Source organism: Salvelinus sp. IW2-2015, unplaced genomic scaffold (genome assembly GCF_002910315.2).
Source record: "Salvelinus sp. IW2-2015 unplaced genomic scaffold, ASM291031v2 Un_scaffold1491, whole genome shotgun sequence".
In the NCBI taxonomy this organism is placed as follows: Eukaryota; Metazoa; Chordata; class Actinopteri; order Salmoniformes; family Salmonidae; genus Salvelinus; species Salvelinus sp. IW2-2015.
In genome coordinates this window covers 235,772-253,230 of record NW_019942942.1, presented here as the reverse complement: position 1 = coordinate 253,230, position 17,459 = coordinate 235,772, and the positions used below count along the sequence as shown (strand labels likewise).

General features: G+C 42.2%; 1 protein-coding gene and 1 pseudogene across 2 annotated transcripts in view; both read right to left on the bottom strand.

Annotated features, from left to right (window-relative positions):
* Window positions 1–10,175, bottom strand: part of LOC112071008 (androgen receptor) — a 37,127-nt gene extending 26,952 nt beyond the window's left edge. For both annotated transcript variants that reach the window (XM_070439208.1, XM_070439209.1), the window contains exons 1-2: window positions 9,054–10,175; window positions 281–420 (exon numbers count right to left, since the gene is read on the bottom strand). In XM_070439208.1, the coding sequence (XP_070295309.1) occupies window positions 281–420; window positions 9,054–9,928 (1,015 nt within the window). In that variant the 5' untranslated portion in view covers window positions 9,929–10,175. The remainder of the gene's footprint in view (window positions 1–280; window positions 421–9,053) is intronic.
* Window positions 10,176–13,825: 3,650 nt separating this feature from the next.
* The window catches only part of LOC112071006 (moesin-like), a 14,830-nt pseudogene continuing 11,196 nt past the window's right edge, over window positions 13,826–17,459 (bottom strand).

The following is a 17,459-nucleotide window of genomic DNA, read 5'->3' as shown; positions in this document are numbered from 1 at the left end:
AGGATAGTAAAACAAGGACAAGTGGGGACATTTCTCCAGTCCACACAGGGGAAAAGGCTATTTTAGGCTTAGGGGTTAGGTTTATGAGTTAGGGTTAGGGGTTAGGGAAAATAGGATTTTGAATGGGAATCAATTGTTTGGTCCCCACGAGGATAGTAAGACTAACGTATGTGTGCGAGTGTATGTGTACAGCATGTGTGCGTGCCGCGTTTGGTGTGCGTGTGTGTCGTGTTTGATATGTGTGTGTGTATGTGCGTGCATGAGTGTGTGTGTGGCTCACTCTCTGCGGCCCTCTTGAAGAACACCTTGCAGCTCCCACAGGTAACAGCTCCATAGTGACAGCCTGACGCCTCGTCTCCACATACCTTACACACCCTCCGGTCTGAGAAATACACCCTCACTGGCAACATATCCTCACATCTGAAACACACACACACACATCTGTAAACACACAACACACACCTAACACTCCTTCAGATCTTATATATACACCTCATAACCACACACACACATGCACACACACACACGCCAGAAGACACACAACACACACCTAACACTCCTTCAGATCTTATATATACACCTCATAACCACACACACACATGCACACACACACACGCCTGAAAACACACAACACACACCTAACACTCCTTCAGATCTTATATATACACCCTCACTTCTGAAAAGCACCTACCTGACTAGCTGCCTATACCTGCCTATCTGCACATACCTGCCTATTGATGATTGAGTCATTAGGATTCTTTTTTCATTCATTTAGCAGCAGAATCTGTTTACCAGATATGGTGTGGAATACGGGCTCAGGTCGACTTTACACTACATTTGAGGTATGACAAGTCTGACAAATGTTACATTTTAAGTTAGCCAGCTATCCTTTTAAAGGGCGACTGGACTTTCTGGTTTGGCCGTGTTTTAGATTTGGTTCATAAAAAAATGCTAGTGGCCTGACTGAATTCAAACAAGTTGGTTTCGGGGTGTGGTTTGATGTGGGTGTCTTGTATGTTCACAGCTGTAAAAGTTAACCAAATATTTTTGCAAATTTGCTTCAGCCAGCTGGTGTACGACCGTGGCAAAGTTAGTTTGACATTAGATAGCATATCTACAGTGCATTTTGAACGTTTTCAGACCCCTTCACCTTTTCCACATTTTATTACGTTACAGCCTTATTCTAAAATGTATTGATTTGTTTTTTCTCTCATCAACCTACACACAATACCCCATAATAACAAAGTAAAAACATTTTTWATTTTTTTTTGCAAATGTATAAAAAATAGAAAAACTGAAATATCACATTTACATTAGTATTCAGACCCTTTACTCAGTACTTTGTTGAAGCACCTTTGGCAGCGATTACAGCCTTGAGTCTTCTTGGGAATGACGCTACAAGCTTGGCACACTTGTATTTGGGACATTCAAAGACCTGTCCCGAAGCCACTCCTGCGTTGTCTTGGCTGTGTGCTTAGAGTCGTTGTCCTGTTGGAAGGTGAACCTTCGCCCCCAGTCTGAGGTCCTGAGCGCTCTGGAGCAGGTTTACATCAAAGATCTCTCTGTACTTTGCTACGTCCATCTTTCCCTCAATCCTGACTAGTCTCCCAGTCCCTGCCGCTTAAAAACATCCCCATAGAATGATGCTGCCACAACCTTGCTTCACCGTTGGGATAGTATTGGCCAGGTGATGAGTGGTGCCTGGTTTCCTCCAGACGTGACGCTTGGCATTCAGGRCAAAAAGTTCAATCTTGGCTTTCATCAGATCAGAGAACCAGCGGGCTGTCATGTGCCTTTTACTGAGGAGTGGCTTCCGTCGGCCACTCTACCATAAACGCCTGATTGGTGGAGTGCTGCAGAGATGGTTGTCCTTCTGGAAGGAATCTCCACAGAATAAATCTGGAGCTCTGTCAGAGTGACCATCGGGTTCTGGGTCACCTACCTGACCAAGTCCCTTCCTCCCAATTGCTCAGTTTGGCCGGGTGGCCAGCTCTAGGAGAGTCTCGGTGGTTCCAAATTTCTTCCATTTAAGAATGATGGAGGCCACTATGTTCTTGGGGACCTTTAATGCTGCAGACATTTTTGATACCCTTGCCCAGATCTGTGCCTGGACACAATCATGTCTCGGACCTCTACAAACAATTCCTTCGGCCTCATGGCTTGGTTTTTGCTCTGACATGCTATGCCAACTGTGGGAGCTTATTTAGACAGGTATGTGCCTATCCAAATCATGTCCAATCAATTGAACCTGAGCTCAATTTCGAGTCTCATAGGTCTGAATACTTATGTAATAAGGTATTTGTTTTTTTATTTTTTATAAATTTGCTAAAATTGATTAAAAAAAACTGTTATTGCTTTTTCATTATGGGGTATGGTGTGTACATTGATGAGGAAAGAATGTTGTTCAATCAATTTTAGAATAAGGCTGTAACGTAACAAAATGTGGAAAAAGTGATGTGGTCTGAATAATTTCCAAATGGACTGTATACATTAAATGGTCCTTGAATGTGAACTAATTCAACTTGATTAATATCCACTACTAGACATTTGACTGACCCATTACAGCCTTGGCATTAAGTGTGATATTATTATTAACAGGGGCGCAACTTACACTGGGGACATGGGAATGTCCCCCCCCACCCCCACGTTCAGAAATTGCATTTTCGTGTTTTATAATGGCAATGTGATACTAAACGGGGCAACAGTGTGCTTTAGGACCAGTCGGACGCCACCGAGCGGTCGGGCATGCTGTTCGGAGTGTTTATCAGACGGAAGAAAATACAAATACACGACCGTTCAAAAGTTTGGGGTCACTTAGAAATGTCTTTTTTTTTAAAGCACATTTTTTGTCCATTAAAATAACATAACATTTATCAGAAATACAGTGTGGACATTGTTAATGTTGTAAATGACTATTGTTGTCACGTTCCTGACCTTATTTCCCTTGTTTTGTATTTATTTAGTATGGTCAGGGCGTGAGTTGGGGTGGGTTGTCTATGTGTGTTTTTCTATGTTGGGGTTTTGTGTTCGGCCTGGTATGATTCTCAATCAGAGGCAGCTGTCAATCGTTGTCCCTGATTGAGAATCATACTTAGGCAGCCTGGGTTTCACGTTTGGTTTGTGGGTGTTTGTTTCCTGTCTCTGTGATTTCTCTGCACCAGCTAGGACTGTATCATTTTGTTATTTGTAAGTGTTCACAGTTTCGTCTTGTTTATTAAAAACATGTTGAACACGAGCTACGCTGCGTCTTGGTCCGATCCCATTAAAAATGGCAGATTTTTAATGGAATGTCTACATAGGCGTACAGAGACTCATTATCAGCAACCATCACTCTTGTGTTCCAATGGCACGTTGTGTTAGCTAATCCAAGTTTAGCATTTTAAAAGGCTAATTGATCATTAGAAAACCCTTTTGCAATTATGTTAGCACAGCTGAAAACTGTTGTCCTGATTAAAGAAGCAATAAAACTGTCCATCTTTAAACTAGTTCTGGAGCATCAGCATTTGTTGGTTCGATTACAGGCTCAAAATTGCCAGAAACAAAGACCTTCCTTCTGAAACTCGTCAGTCTATTCTTGTTCTGAGAAATTAAGGCTATTCCATGCAAGAAATTGCCAAGAAACTGCAGATCTCATACAACGTTGTGTACTACTCCCTTCACAGAACAGCGCAAACTGGCACTAACCAGAAAAGAAAGAGGAGTGGGAGGCCCCGGTGCACAACTGAGCAAAAGGACAAGTACCTTAGAGTTGCTGGTCTTCTAGGCAGAGTTGCAAAGAAAAAGCCATATCTCAGACTGGACAATAAAAATTAAATATTAAGATGGTCAAAAGAACAGACAATGGACAGAGGAACTCTGCCTAGAAGGCCAGCATCTCAGAGTCGCCTCTTCACTGTTGACGTTCAGACTGGTGTTTTGCAGGTACTATTTAATGAAGCTACCAGTTGAGGACTTGTGAGGCGTCTGTTTCTCAAACTAGACACTCTAATGTAATAAACTTCTCCTCTGCAGCAGAGGTAACTCTGGGTAATCCTTTTCTGTGGCGGTCCTCATGAGATCCAGTTACATCATAGCGCTTGATGGTTTTCGCGACTGCACTTGAAGAAACTTTCAAAGTTCTTGAAATGTTCCGTATTGACTGACCTTTATGTCTTAAAGCAATGATGGATTGTCGTTTCTCTTTGCTTATGTCAGCTGTTCTTGCCATAATATGGACTTGGTCTTTTACCAAATAGGGCGATCTTCTGTTTACCACCTGGGGTTGCAAAGGGTCGGAAACTTTCTGGGAAATTTCTGGAAATTTTCCATGGGAAGTTAAGCCCTGGAATTTGAGGGATTTTGCTTAATTTCATCAAAAAAMGTTTTTTTGTGGGATACACATAAGCCAATTCTAGGTCTTGTGGCATATTTTGGTTAACTATCCCCAATCCTCCCAATTCAATGGAATTGCAACCCTCTGCATGCACAGTGCATTCTTCCACCACATGTGCAGTGCTTTTCGAGCCAGCCAAGGACTAAATGCTTTCTGGTAAGTTTTCATTACAATACTGGGTGGGGTGAATATATTTTATACGACATACATGATTTTTTGTTAACTAGTAAATACAGCAAAGTGTGTTTAAATAATTTCGAACTTGTTAACAATTTCTAATCTTTACAAGAAACTGCCACGGGCACTATCTAATGTGAGGAGACATTTCACTGCAGCTAAAGTAGAAGGAAAATCATTGTACATTTGCAAATACTGTGCCAAATCATATGTGAAGAACGCAACAAAGATCCAGAATCATCTGGCCAAGTGCATAAAGTTCCCTCAGCGCTCACAGCAAGCAATCTCTGACAAAAGTCCCTCTACTTCTATTCGAGGTGAAAATGATGACATCTTATCGATAGCAACAGCTCTTGGTCCTCCTGGAATCAGAAGTTTTTTTGACTCAATGGAGGAACGTATTCAGAGAAATTCTGATGAATGTCTTGCTCGAGCTGTGTATGCAACTGGTTCACCTCTGATGCTCACAGGCAATGTGTGTTGGAAGAGATTTCTGAATGTTCTTCATACAGCATACACCCCTCCAACGAGACATGCTTTATCTACTAATTTGCTGGATGCAGAGTTCAAACAGAGTTCAAGTGAAGGTCAAGAAAATCATAGAGAAAGCAGACTGTATTGCAATCATCTCTGATGGGTGGTCGAATGTTTGTGGGCAAGGAATAATTAACTACATAATCTCCACCCCTCAACCAGTATTCTACAAGAGCACAGACACAAGCGACAACAGACACACCAGTCTCTACATTGCAGATGAGATGAAGGCAGTTATCATGACCTTGGACCATAGATGGTATTTGCACTGGTGACAGACAATGCTGCGAACATGAAGGCTGCTTGGTCTAAAGTGGAGGAGTCCTACCCTCACATCACACCTATGCTGGCTATGCTGGCTGTGCTGCTCATGCATTGAATCTGCTCCTGAAGGACATCATGGCACTGAAAACAATGGATACACTCTGCAAGAGAGCCATGGAAATGGTTAGGTATGTGAAGGGTCATCAAGTTATAGCAGCAATCTACCTCACCAAGTAAAGGTAGAAGAATAAGAGCACCACATTGAAGCTGCCAAGCAACACCCATTGGGAGTCTCCTGGAGGGGAAGGAGTCTCTCCAAGAAATGGCCATGTCACAGTCTGCCGATATGGACAGCCCCATCAAGAGGATCCTCCTGGATGATGTATTTTGGGAGAGAGTGGTAAGCAGCCTGAAACTCCTGAAACCTATAGCAGTAACCATTGCACGGATTGAGGGAGACAATGCCATCCTGTCTGATGTTCAGACCCTGCTTGCAGATGTAAGAGAAGAAATCCGTACTGCCCTGCCCACTTCACTGTTGCTCCAAGCAGAGGAAACTGCAGTTCTGAAATACATAAAAAAGCGTGAAGACTTCTGCCTGAAGCCCATACACGCCGCAGCGTACATGTTGGACCCCAAGTATGCTAGCAGGAGCACCCTGTCTGGTGCAGAGATCAACAAGGCCTATGGTGTCATCACTATCATGTCTCACCATCTTGGCCTGGATGAGGCCAAGGTTCTTGGCAGTCTGGCGAAGTACACTTCCAAGCAAGGGCTTTGGGATGGAGATGCAATATATTAGTCGTGCCAACATATCTCATCAGCCACCTGGTGGAAGGGACTTTGTGGATTTGAGGCTCTTTCCCCGGTTGCCTCTATCATCCTCCAAATCCCACCAACATCAGCTGCCTCAGAGCGCAACTGGTCCTTGGTTGGGAACACACACAACAAAGCATGCAACAGGCTGACCAATACAAGGGTTGAAAAATTGGTGGCCATCCGGGCAAATTTGAGGCTTTTTGAGCCTGACCACGAGCCATCCTCAACAAAGTTGGAAAGTGACAGTGAAGATGAGACCTCAGAGTCTTATGTTCAAGAGGTGGACATTGAGGAGATCCAGAGCGAAGACATGGAAGCCCGAGAGGAAGACAACCAAAGCTTTAGTTTCTAGACTATAATTTTACAGATGCATGTTGAAAACGTTTTTGGAAGATGCGATGGATCATTGGGGATCATTGAATATTCCCATTCTTTTGTTGAAAATCATCCCATGTGAAGAGTCAACTCATTTAATTAAAGTTAATTTCATAACTAAATTGTTGTTTTTTCTTTCTATTGGAAGGATTTAATCATTTCCAATTATGTCTACTTATGATAAGGTAAAAGGTTTATGTTTCTTTCACCATATGATATGGTAAATATATCCAATGCAAAAAACATCTAAATTGAAATGGTATTAATATTAATTTGCATTTCCGTTAATTTCCCCATATTCCAGTTAATTCCCACGGAAAGTTTCCACCTCTGAATATTCCCCAAAATGTGCAACCCTAATACCACTCCAACCTTGTCACAACACAACTGATTGCCTCAAACGCATTTAGGAGGAAATAAATTCCACAAATTAACTTTATCAAGGCATTTCAGGTGCATTTCAGGTGACTACCTCATGAAGCTGGTTGCGAGAATGCCAAGAGTGTGCAAAGCTGTCATCAAGGCAAAGGGCGGCTACTTTGAAGAATCTCAAATATATTTTGATTTGTTTTACACTTTTTTGGTTACTACATGATTCCATATGTGTTATTTCATAGTTTTGATTTGTTGTGTGAAATTGTTATATTACTTGTTAGATATTGCTGCACAGTCAGAACTAGAAGCACAAGCATTTCGCTACACTCACAATAACATCTGCTAAAAATGTGTGTGTGACCAATACAATTTGATTCCAACCTTTAACTGGTACTGTATATTATGTCCCAAAGCTGTGCCCCTGATTATTAAAGCTGCAATATGTCACTTTTTGCGTCTTACTTTCGGCTTTTTACACCAGCTTCAAATAGCTTGTTTTGGTCACATTAACTGAAATTAGGCAAACTATTAGAATTTCAGCAACCAGGAAATGGCTTAGCGATTTCTGCATAGTGCATCTTTAAGTGGTGAGTGTTGCCTAATGTCCTACTGGGCCGGCGGATTGTGACTAAATACATTACACCTGGTTAGTTGAAGGCCAGCGGATAGTTGACTGGAAGCCTATTACTCTAATACCCCTTAAATAAACACTGGTTAGGGAAGTAAACAGTTGTGTCAGGGGCAGACCCACTGGTGGGTAGTAGTCACTAGATGGCCATGCTGGAGAGTGCTGGAAAAGACAGCTGCAGTCTGTCCTCTCCAGCAAGGGGATATTGTAGTGAGTCTCTGTGGCAGCTGCTGCAGGGAATTAGGTCACCTGTTAAAATGGATATTCACTAACATGCTTACCACACCGATCCCGTCGCGTGCACGAGCGTTGCAAAATATATTTACACACACGTTATTCAATCATTGCACCCACACTGCTCGTGTAACAGTTTAACTTTAGTCCGTCCCCTCGCCCCGGGCGCGAACCAGGGACCCTCTGCACACATCAACAACTGACACCCACGAAGCATCGTTACCCATCGCTCCACAAAGGCCGCGGCCCTTGCAGAGCAAGGGGAACCACTACTTCAAGGTCTCAAAGCGAGTGACGTAACCGATTGAAACGCTATTAGCGCGCACCACCGCTAACTAGCTAGCCATTTCACATCCGTTACACTCGTGCTCATCAACGAGCGTCTGCATAGCCAGGCGCTAAAATAGAACTTGGTTCTATTTGTGACGCTTTAAGTCCCGCCTCTCCCATCTCCTCATTGGTTTTTAGGAGCATATACCCACGTGCCATCTCCTCATTGGTTTATAGGAGCACATACCCACGTGGGTGATTGAAAGATGAACTGAGGTCCACACTCCAGCCCAGTTGGTGGTGGTAATGCACCTTAAAGTTGGTTGCCAACCTCCATATAAAGTCCAAAGAAGAAGACCGAAGGAGGAGAGATTACTAGAAACTCTCGGTTTACCCTTTTATCATTGGATTAATTGTCGGAGTAGAGGACCTTGTGCATTTTAGATAAAATAACAACCCAATGTTTATATCCCAGGACAGATTAGCTAGCAAAGGCAAGCTAGCTAGCTATTGCCATAAATGTTTAACTATTTTTGACCTGTCCCCAAATTAATATAGTTGGTTCAGAGTTAGTTTTGATATTTCAACTTGTGTGTCCAGATCATGTCTGGTGTGGTGGACAAAATCAACATGCGTGCGATAGGGCATGCGGACGCACGTGTGCTTTTGGTCTGGTCAGAATGTTTTTTGTTTTTTAGCCTTATTTTACCAGGTAAGCTGTAAGGCTGCATCTCAAATGGCAGGACGCATAGTGAATATGGTGCCATTCGGAAGCATCATAACACTTAACTCTACATAATACAGTCATAACAATATAACAGATGGCATTACAACTATTATTGAATTTGACAGATTATAACAACTGATGTTACTGTTGTTTTGTTATGATGACACAAACATAGTTAGAGAAGCTACATTGATGTTCCTCTGGCCCGCTTGGTATTATGGGAAACAAACAAACAAAGAAACAATTTAAATAAAATGTCTTATAAAGAGTATATCTACCTCAAGCTGGGGTCAGCACCCATCCACCCAGAACTATCCTTCTTGATAGCGGAGTGATACACTTGGAGACCCCTTTCACCCATCATCACACTTTGGTAACTTTGCGCCTGGACATGAAACTCCTGTGGCATCCCAGAGTCATAGTCCGTATAGTTAACCCCAGGGAACGAAGTACAGGGAAAGGGTTTACGTGCTCCACGAGACATGCAATTTCCGTTGTCACAATATTTACAGAACCAATATCCATCCGCCACGGGACAGGGTCCCTCGTGCCCTGGTTCGATTTTGATGTTATGGCTGCTTTGGATTTGATCATTAACTGTCGATGTGTCCGGAAAGTCCCTACCAAACACCAGGGTTGGGGGGTCTTTGCATAATGGAGAACTTAAAGGTAACAGTTCGTCAAACTGAGAGGGCACTGCGTTACCGTTATCCAGATTCACGAACATGTCCGAGTTTTTACGGGGATCTCGGGCCATCTCCAAATCGTGCGTAGGCCTTGTCACGTTCCATTCGCTGTCCCTTTCTCGCTCCGGGGTCTGTAAAAAACCCAAGACATTTGGTCCACAAATGTCTTGATTTACTTCGAATGATGGCCCATTTGATATAATTATCGTTTTCCTCGGCATCTGGGTGGTTAACTCTGAGGTCAATCTGGCGCCATCTCCAAAATCCTCCGAGACGGAGAAACGGTTTCCGTGATTTGGGCCGCTGTCTGCAGAGAACGGAGTGTCGCCCCGTCCATTATCCACTATCTCGTTAAACTGCGAACTCAAACCTAAAGACACAGACACCGCGTCACTTAATTCATTGGCTGTATGTGATTTATTTGTGCCACTCTGCATTGTTGTTTTYATTCCGTCACAGACGCGCATGGTTCCAAACAAATACGTGATCGCTAGGTCTCCGTTTTGCACAGTAGAATCTAAAACTCGAGGAGCTACAAAAAATGTCCCGTAATGTGAGAGTAGAAGCAACTACGTCAAATCCAAACGCAACCGTGTCACCGGAGACTCCTGCTATGTCGTTATGTCTGGCCACCACCCATAGCCACATCGAACTACGGGATCCTACATTAACAACAAGTCACTTCGACGCCTCCGCGCTTTGCTCATTCGGGTGTGACCTCCGCAGCTCAGTGAAGGGAATGGCTGGCGCGTGTCCAAGTTGAGACTTGTGTGGGGTAAAGTGCATTCTCTACCGTATTATTATTGTCTGTTTATAACACATTGTTCTAAATGTATATGGTTCCAAATCTATGTTGATCTAAATATGTCTGTTACTTATTTGACTGTTGCTATTCTCACTGTAAAGTATATTTGAAATATATTTTTAATAAAGTTGTAGAGACAAGAGTGCCTCTGTTGCTGGTTCGTCTTATCTCCCAGTCAAAACACAGTGTGTGCTTTCCTCCTCCTTCAGTATAGTAACACAACAACAGTGAGTTGTTACAGTGTTTTTCTGACCCACAGACTCTCCGGTAATGTGTTTTAAAAAAGTGATTGAAAGCTGTCGCAACAGTTGTTCCGTTTGTGTAATGGCAGCATAATGTCAGTTGTCATATTTTATTTTTTATATATATTTTAACATTTTAGTCATTTAACAGATGATCTTATCCAGAGTGAATTACAGTGCTGAGTGCATACATTTTTATACTTTTTTCGTGCTGGTCCTCCATGCTCTACCAACTGAGTTACACGGGACCATAAATCATAAGATTAGTTCAAAGATTATATGTCACATATTATGACAGGATTATTAATTTATGTAGCCTATACCCATGCCTTATGATAGAGGTTTGTAGGAAAGTGTTATCAAACATTGAGTGTAAATGGGTATTTTATTTTTATTAAGTATTTTATAAACATTTAAACATTAAAATTAAATAGGCAATAGGCACTTTGCAGGTCTAGAGTACATACATACTTCATGGCACCTGCAGGGTTAGTTCCTGTTGCAACATAGATTGTTGTCTTTCAACATAACATATTTTCCTTATTGAGGAAAAATGTACTTACTACAACCACCATGTTACAGTATCTTAAGATGACTGCACTAACTGTAAATCTATCTGGATAAGAGCTTCTGCTAACTGACTCAATGTAATGTAACTGAGCTGCTCAATGGCCTAATTCCCAAAGAAGATAACTGTATTTTCCCTAGGGAAGGATTTTGTCTTCCAGAATAGTAGACCTCAGATTTCATAACACTGTAAAAAAAAAAAAAAAAGATGTTGATTCAACTTAAAGCGACCAGCTGCAATATGATTGTGAGTTGGCTCAACAACATTTTTGTTCCAGCTGGTTATCTTACGATTGTATGTGGAATCAACATATTTTTTTTAAACGGTCCTTACTGTATGTTTTCAGTCATAACAGGCCTACTGAAAAACACACACACTTCGTACAAACAAATGTCAGACCTGCGCGCACACACACACAGACACACACACACAGACACACACACACAGACACACACACACAAAACAACAAACACACTCACATCAAGTACAATAATATATGCCTAGAGTGATACAGTAGCTATATACACAGCACTCAACACATATTCAGTGTTGGTTAATGGTATTTATTGGAGTCATAGCAAAGCACTTTGCAAAGGATGTTGTACTCATTGATACAGTTGAAGTCAGAAGTTTACATACACCTTAGCCAAATACATTTAAACTCAGTTTTTCACAATTCCTGACATTTAATCCTAGTAAAAATTCCCTGTTTTAGGTCAGTTAGGATCACCACTTTATTTTAAGAATGTGAAATGTCAGAATAATAGTAGAGATAATTATTTATTTCAGCTTTTATTTCTTTCATCACATTCCCAGTGGGTCAGAAGTTTACATACACTCAATTAGTATTTGGTAGCATTGCCTTTAAATTTTTTAACTTGTATCAAATGTTTCGGATAGCCTTCCACAAGCTTTCCACAATAAGTAGGGTGAATTTTGGCCCATTCCTCCTGACAGATCTGGTGTAACTGAGTCAGGTTTCTAGGCCTCCTTGCTCGCACACGCTTTTTCAGTTCTGCCCACAAATGTTCTATTGGATTGAGGTCAAGGTTTTGCGATGGCCACTCCAATACCTTGACTTTGTTGTCCTTTAGCCATTTCACCGCAACTTTGGAAGCATGCTTGGGGTCATTGTCCATTTGGAAGATCCATTTGCGACCAAGCTTTAACTTCCTGATTGATGTCTTGAGATGTTGCTTCAATATATCCACATAATTTTCCTTCCTCATGACACCATCTATTTTGTGAAGTGCACCAGTCCCTCCTGCAGCAAAGCACCCTCACAACATGATGCTGCCACCCCGTGCTTCACAGTTGGGATGGTGTTCTTCAGCTTGCAAGCCTCCCCCTTTTTCCTCCAAACATAACGATGGTCATTATGGCCAAACAGTTCTATTTTTGTTTCATCAGACCAGAGGACATTTCTCCAAAAGGTTCTCCATGTGCAGTTGCAAACTGTAGTCTGGCTTTTTTATGGCGGTTTTGGAGCAGTGGCTTCTTCCTTGCTGAGCGGCCTTTCAGGTTATATCGATATAGGAATCGTTTTACTGTGGAAATAGATACTTTTGTACCTGTTTCCTCCAGCATCTTCACAAGGTCCTTTGCTGTTGTTCTGGGATTGATTTGCACTTTTCACACCAAAGTACGTTCATCTCTAGGAGGCAGAACGAGTCTCCTTCCTGAGCGGTATGACGGCTGCGTGGTCCCATGGTGTTTATACTTGCGTACTATTGTTTGTGCAGGTGAACGTGGTACCGTCAGGCGTTTGGGAATTGGTCCCAAGGATGAACCAGACTTGTGGGGGTCTACAATTTTTTTTCTGAGGTCTTGGCTGATTTCTTTTGATTTTCCCATGATGTCAAGAGGCACTGAGTTTGAAGGTAGGCCTTGAAATACATCCACAGGTACACCTCCAGTTGACTCAAATTATGTCAATTAGCCTATCAGAAGCTTCTAAAGCCATGACATCATTTTCTGGAATTTTCCAAGCTGTTTAAAGGCACAGTCAACTTAGTGTATGTAAACTTCCGACTTCAACTGTACCTGTGAAATATATATCCATCCTAAGAAAATATTGCAATTAAGCTCAAACCCTTAATCTATCCATATCCTTCCTGTCACTAATCTATTCATACCCTTCCTGTCACTAATCTATTCATACCCTTCCTGTCACTAATCTATTCATACCCTTCCTGTCACTAATCTATNTCCTGTCACTAATCTATTCATACCCTTCCTGTCACTAATCTATCCATACCCTTCCTGTCACCAATCTATCCATATCCTTCCTGTCACTAATCTATCGATACATAAAAATATGGTTTTCATGCTATATCAGCTAATAATTATTTTGCATAGATTCATTTCAAGATTGCAAAAACCATGAGCAAAAGCAGCATAAATTATGATATATTATGATTAATAATATCATCACTCACTTTGATTCTGGTACTAGTAGCCTACAGTCTGTAGTCCACAGAATTTTACTTGACCAAACTACAAATCCCATGAAGTTGTCACTCTTTAGTCACGGGAGACAACACACTACTGGGGAGAGGCATTAAAGACTTAGTCATTACACTGTACCTGCCTATATGACTCCCATTTAAATACATAGATTCAGTACAGACTCTTGTTCTCACACACACACACACACACACACACAACACAACACACAAGCTGTATCGGGCCAACCTAAACACACACCACACACACACATCACACACCACACACACACACACACCACCTCTCTCATTCGTATTCTTTATATCCTTCACATGGACTCAAAACTGTTCGATCGTTGGCTTGGTGTTGCCCTGTCGTATCTGACGGAGGGTCTGTACATTGTCCCGGCCGGCCTTAACGTTCTCCGCGTGGATCATGCAGGTCGTTGGGAGTATTCTTACTGTCGTCTCGAGCGCTGGCCAACTCACTACTCAGGGCCTGAGGGACAAACAGACAACAAGGACACAAATAAACTTGTGGAGCGTCAACATAATGTACTATACATGGAATGAATGTGTGGTACATGTGTAACGCATGTGGTCTAAGAACCATAGCTCTCATTTCAGAACTCAGGGCATGGAGGACATTTTTACATTTAGTCAGGACTGAACCCAACCATGCAGAATTATGGTTAGGTTAGGGCCATAGGGTATATGTTAAATAAGGTATAGTCAGCCGTTCATTCTTCTGGGCCTCTGTCATGGTCATGAATTAGGGTCATGGGTTAAGGTTAAAGGTCATGGAGTGTGGAAGAAGTGAAAAAATGATGGTTGTCTATCAACAATGACAAGCCACCGGGGTCTGACAACCTGCCCAGCGTCGTCCAGGTTAGGGGAGGGTTTGGCCGGCATGGATGTTCTTGTACCATCACAGACTAGCGACTCCTGGTGGCGGGCCGGGCGCAATGCACGCTGACACGGTCGCCAGGTGTACAGTGTTTCCTCGGTTGGCTTCCAGGTTAAGCAAGCAGTGTGTCAAGACCCAGTGCGGCTTAGCTGGGTTGTGTTTTGGAGGACGCAAGGCTCTTGACCTTTGCCTCTCCCGAGTCCGTACGGGAGTTGCAGCGATGGGACAAGACTGTAACTACCAATTGGATACCAAATTGGGGAGAAAATGGGATAAAAAAATAAGAAAATAAAAAAATATTAAATAAAGCCCCATTTACCTACTCAAATAGCCGACCAATCAGCCTGTTACCAACCCTTATTAAACTTCTGGAAAAAATTGGTGTTTGACCAGATACAATGTTATTTTACTCTAAACAAATTGACAACAGACTTTCAGCACGCTTATAGGGAAGGACATTCAACAAGCACGGCACTTACACAAATGACTGATGATTGGCTGAGAGAAATATAAAAATATTGTAGGAGCTGTTTTGTTAGACTTCAGTGCCGCTTTTGACATTATTGATCATAGTCTGCTGATGGAAAAACGTATGTGTTATGGCTTTACACCCCCTGCTATCTTGTGGATAAAGAGTTACCCGTCTAACAGAACACAGAGGGTGTTCTTTAATGGAAGCCTATCCAACATAATCCAGGTAGAATCAGGAATTCCCCAGGGCAGCTGACTAGGCCCCTTACTTTTTTCAGTCTTCACTGCCACTGGCTTTGAGTGACGTGTGTAGTGACTCAACACTATACACATCAGCTACCACAGTGACTGAAATGACTGCAACACTTAAAGAGCTGCATCTAGTTTCAGAATGGGTGGCAAGGAATAAGTTAGTCCTAAATATTTCAAAAACTTAAAGCATTATATTTGTGACAAATCATTTACTAAAACCTAAACCTCAACTAAATCTTGTAATAAATAACGTGGAAATTGAACAAGTTGAGGTGACTAAACTACTACTGTCATGGTCAAAACATATTGATACAACAGTAGCTAAGATGGGGAGAAGTCTGTCTATAATAAAGCGATGCTCTACCTTCTTAACAACACTATCAACAAGGCAGGTCCTACAGGCCCTAGTTTTGTCGCACCTGGACTACTGTTCAGTCGTGTGGTCAGTTGCCACAAAGAGGGACCTCGGAAAATTAGAATTGGCTCAGAACAGGGCAGTACGGCTGGCCCTTAAATGTACACGGAGAGCTAATCTCTCATGGCTCAAAGTTGAAGAGAGATTGACTTCATCACTACTTGTTTTTGTAAGAAGTGTTGACATGTTGAACGTACCGAGGTGTCTGTTTAAACTACTAGCACACAGCTCAGACACCCATCCATACCCCACAAGACATGCCACCAGAGGTCTCTTCACAGTCCAGAACACACTACGGGAGGTGCACAGTACTACATAGAGCCATGACTACATGGAACTCTATTCCACATCAGGTTACTGATGCAAGCAGTAAAATTAGATTTAAAAAAACATAAAAATACACCTTATGGAACAGCTTGGACTGTGAAGAGACACACACAGGCATACACACATGATAAGACACACACATCTACACACACGTACACATGGATTTTGTATTGTAGATATGTGATAATAGAATAGAGGCCTGAGGGAACACAATGTGTTGTGAATAGTGTTATGAAATGTAATGTCATGTAATATTTTTTATTGTATATAACTGCCTTAATGTTGCTGGACCCCAAGAAGAGAAGGGTACCCTTAATCAATACAAATGCGTTATGGGTTAAGTTAGGGTCTGACTGTGTCTGACCTTGAGATGGTGAGGTGTTTCTTCAGCCGTTTGTTCTTCTGGGCCTCCGTCATGGTCATGAGTCAGGGTTAATTAAAGGTCATAGGTTATGGGTTAGGGTTAATTAAAGGTCATAGGTTATGGGTTAGGGTTAATTAAAGGTCATAGGTTATGGGTTAAAGGGGAACTTCACTCAAAAACATAATTTTAGTATTTGTTTCATTAGTCCACTGTTGATACGGTCCCAAAATGTTTAGCATGTCAGCAGCCAAGTTTTCAAGATATTGGACTTTCAGGAAGCAAAGTGTCACCTTTGATGCCTTTTACATCATCATGATGATGTGGTTGGTGACACTTTGCTTCATGAAAATCCAATATCTTGACAACTTGACTGCTGACATGAAAAACATTTTGGGACTGTATCAACAGTGGACTAATGGGGGGAAAAAGTAGAGTTCCCCTTTAAGTTAGGTGTTTCTGACCTTTAGGTGTTTCTGTAGCCGTTCATTCTTCTGAGCCTCCGTCATGCGTTCCTCCTCGCTGCGGTCTCTGACCATTCCTGGTGATGTCAGCTCGGCGCTGGCCTCGGCGCTGCTCTCGTCGGTCTCGTCGTGGTCCCCCTGCACATAGATAGAGGGCATAACACCATCATACACACACATTCATTCATTCCTTCATTTATTCTCTCACCCTCTTCTGCCATCTCTTTGTATCGTCGTCCTTCGTCTCTTACGTCCTCAGAAGGGAGATCTTAGAGGTCAGATCAGAAGCCTGGAAAAATAACCGTAGAATAATAAATTATTCTCCTAGTGTCCGTCCGTCTCCGTACCGTCCGTCTTTGTCCTATTTTGTTCTATTATGGATCCCCATTAGCTGCTGCTAAAGCAGCAAAAATTAAGGCAGTTTATACAATTTTAAAAACATTACATTCACAGATTTTCACAACACACTGTGTGCCCTCAGGCCCCCTACTCCACCACCACCACATATCTACAGTACTAAATCCATGTGTATGTATAGTGTGTATGAATAGTGGTGATGTATTGTGTGTGTTTGTATGCTCTGTCTGTCTGTCTGTCTTTCTGTCTCTGTCTGTCTGTCTGTCTGGTCTGTCCTGTCTGTCTGCTGTCTGTGTTCTTGTGTTGTGTCTGATGTGTGTCGTGGCTGACTTGTCTTCGTCTGTCTAGGTGTGTTGTGGCTGTCGTCTGTCTTTGTGTGGTGTCC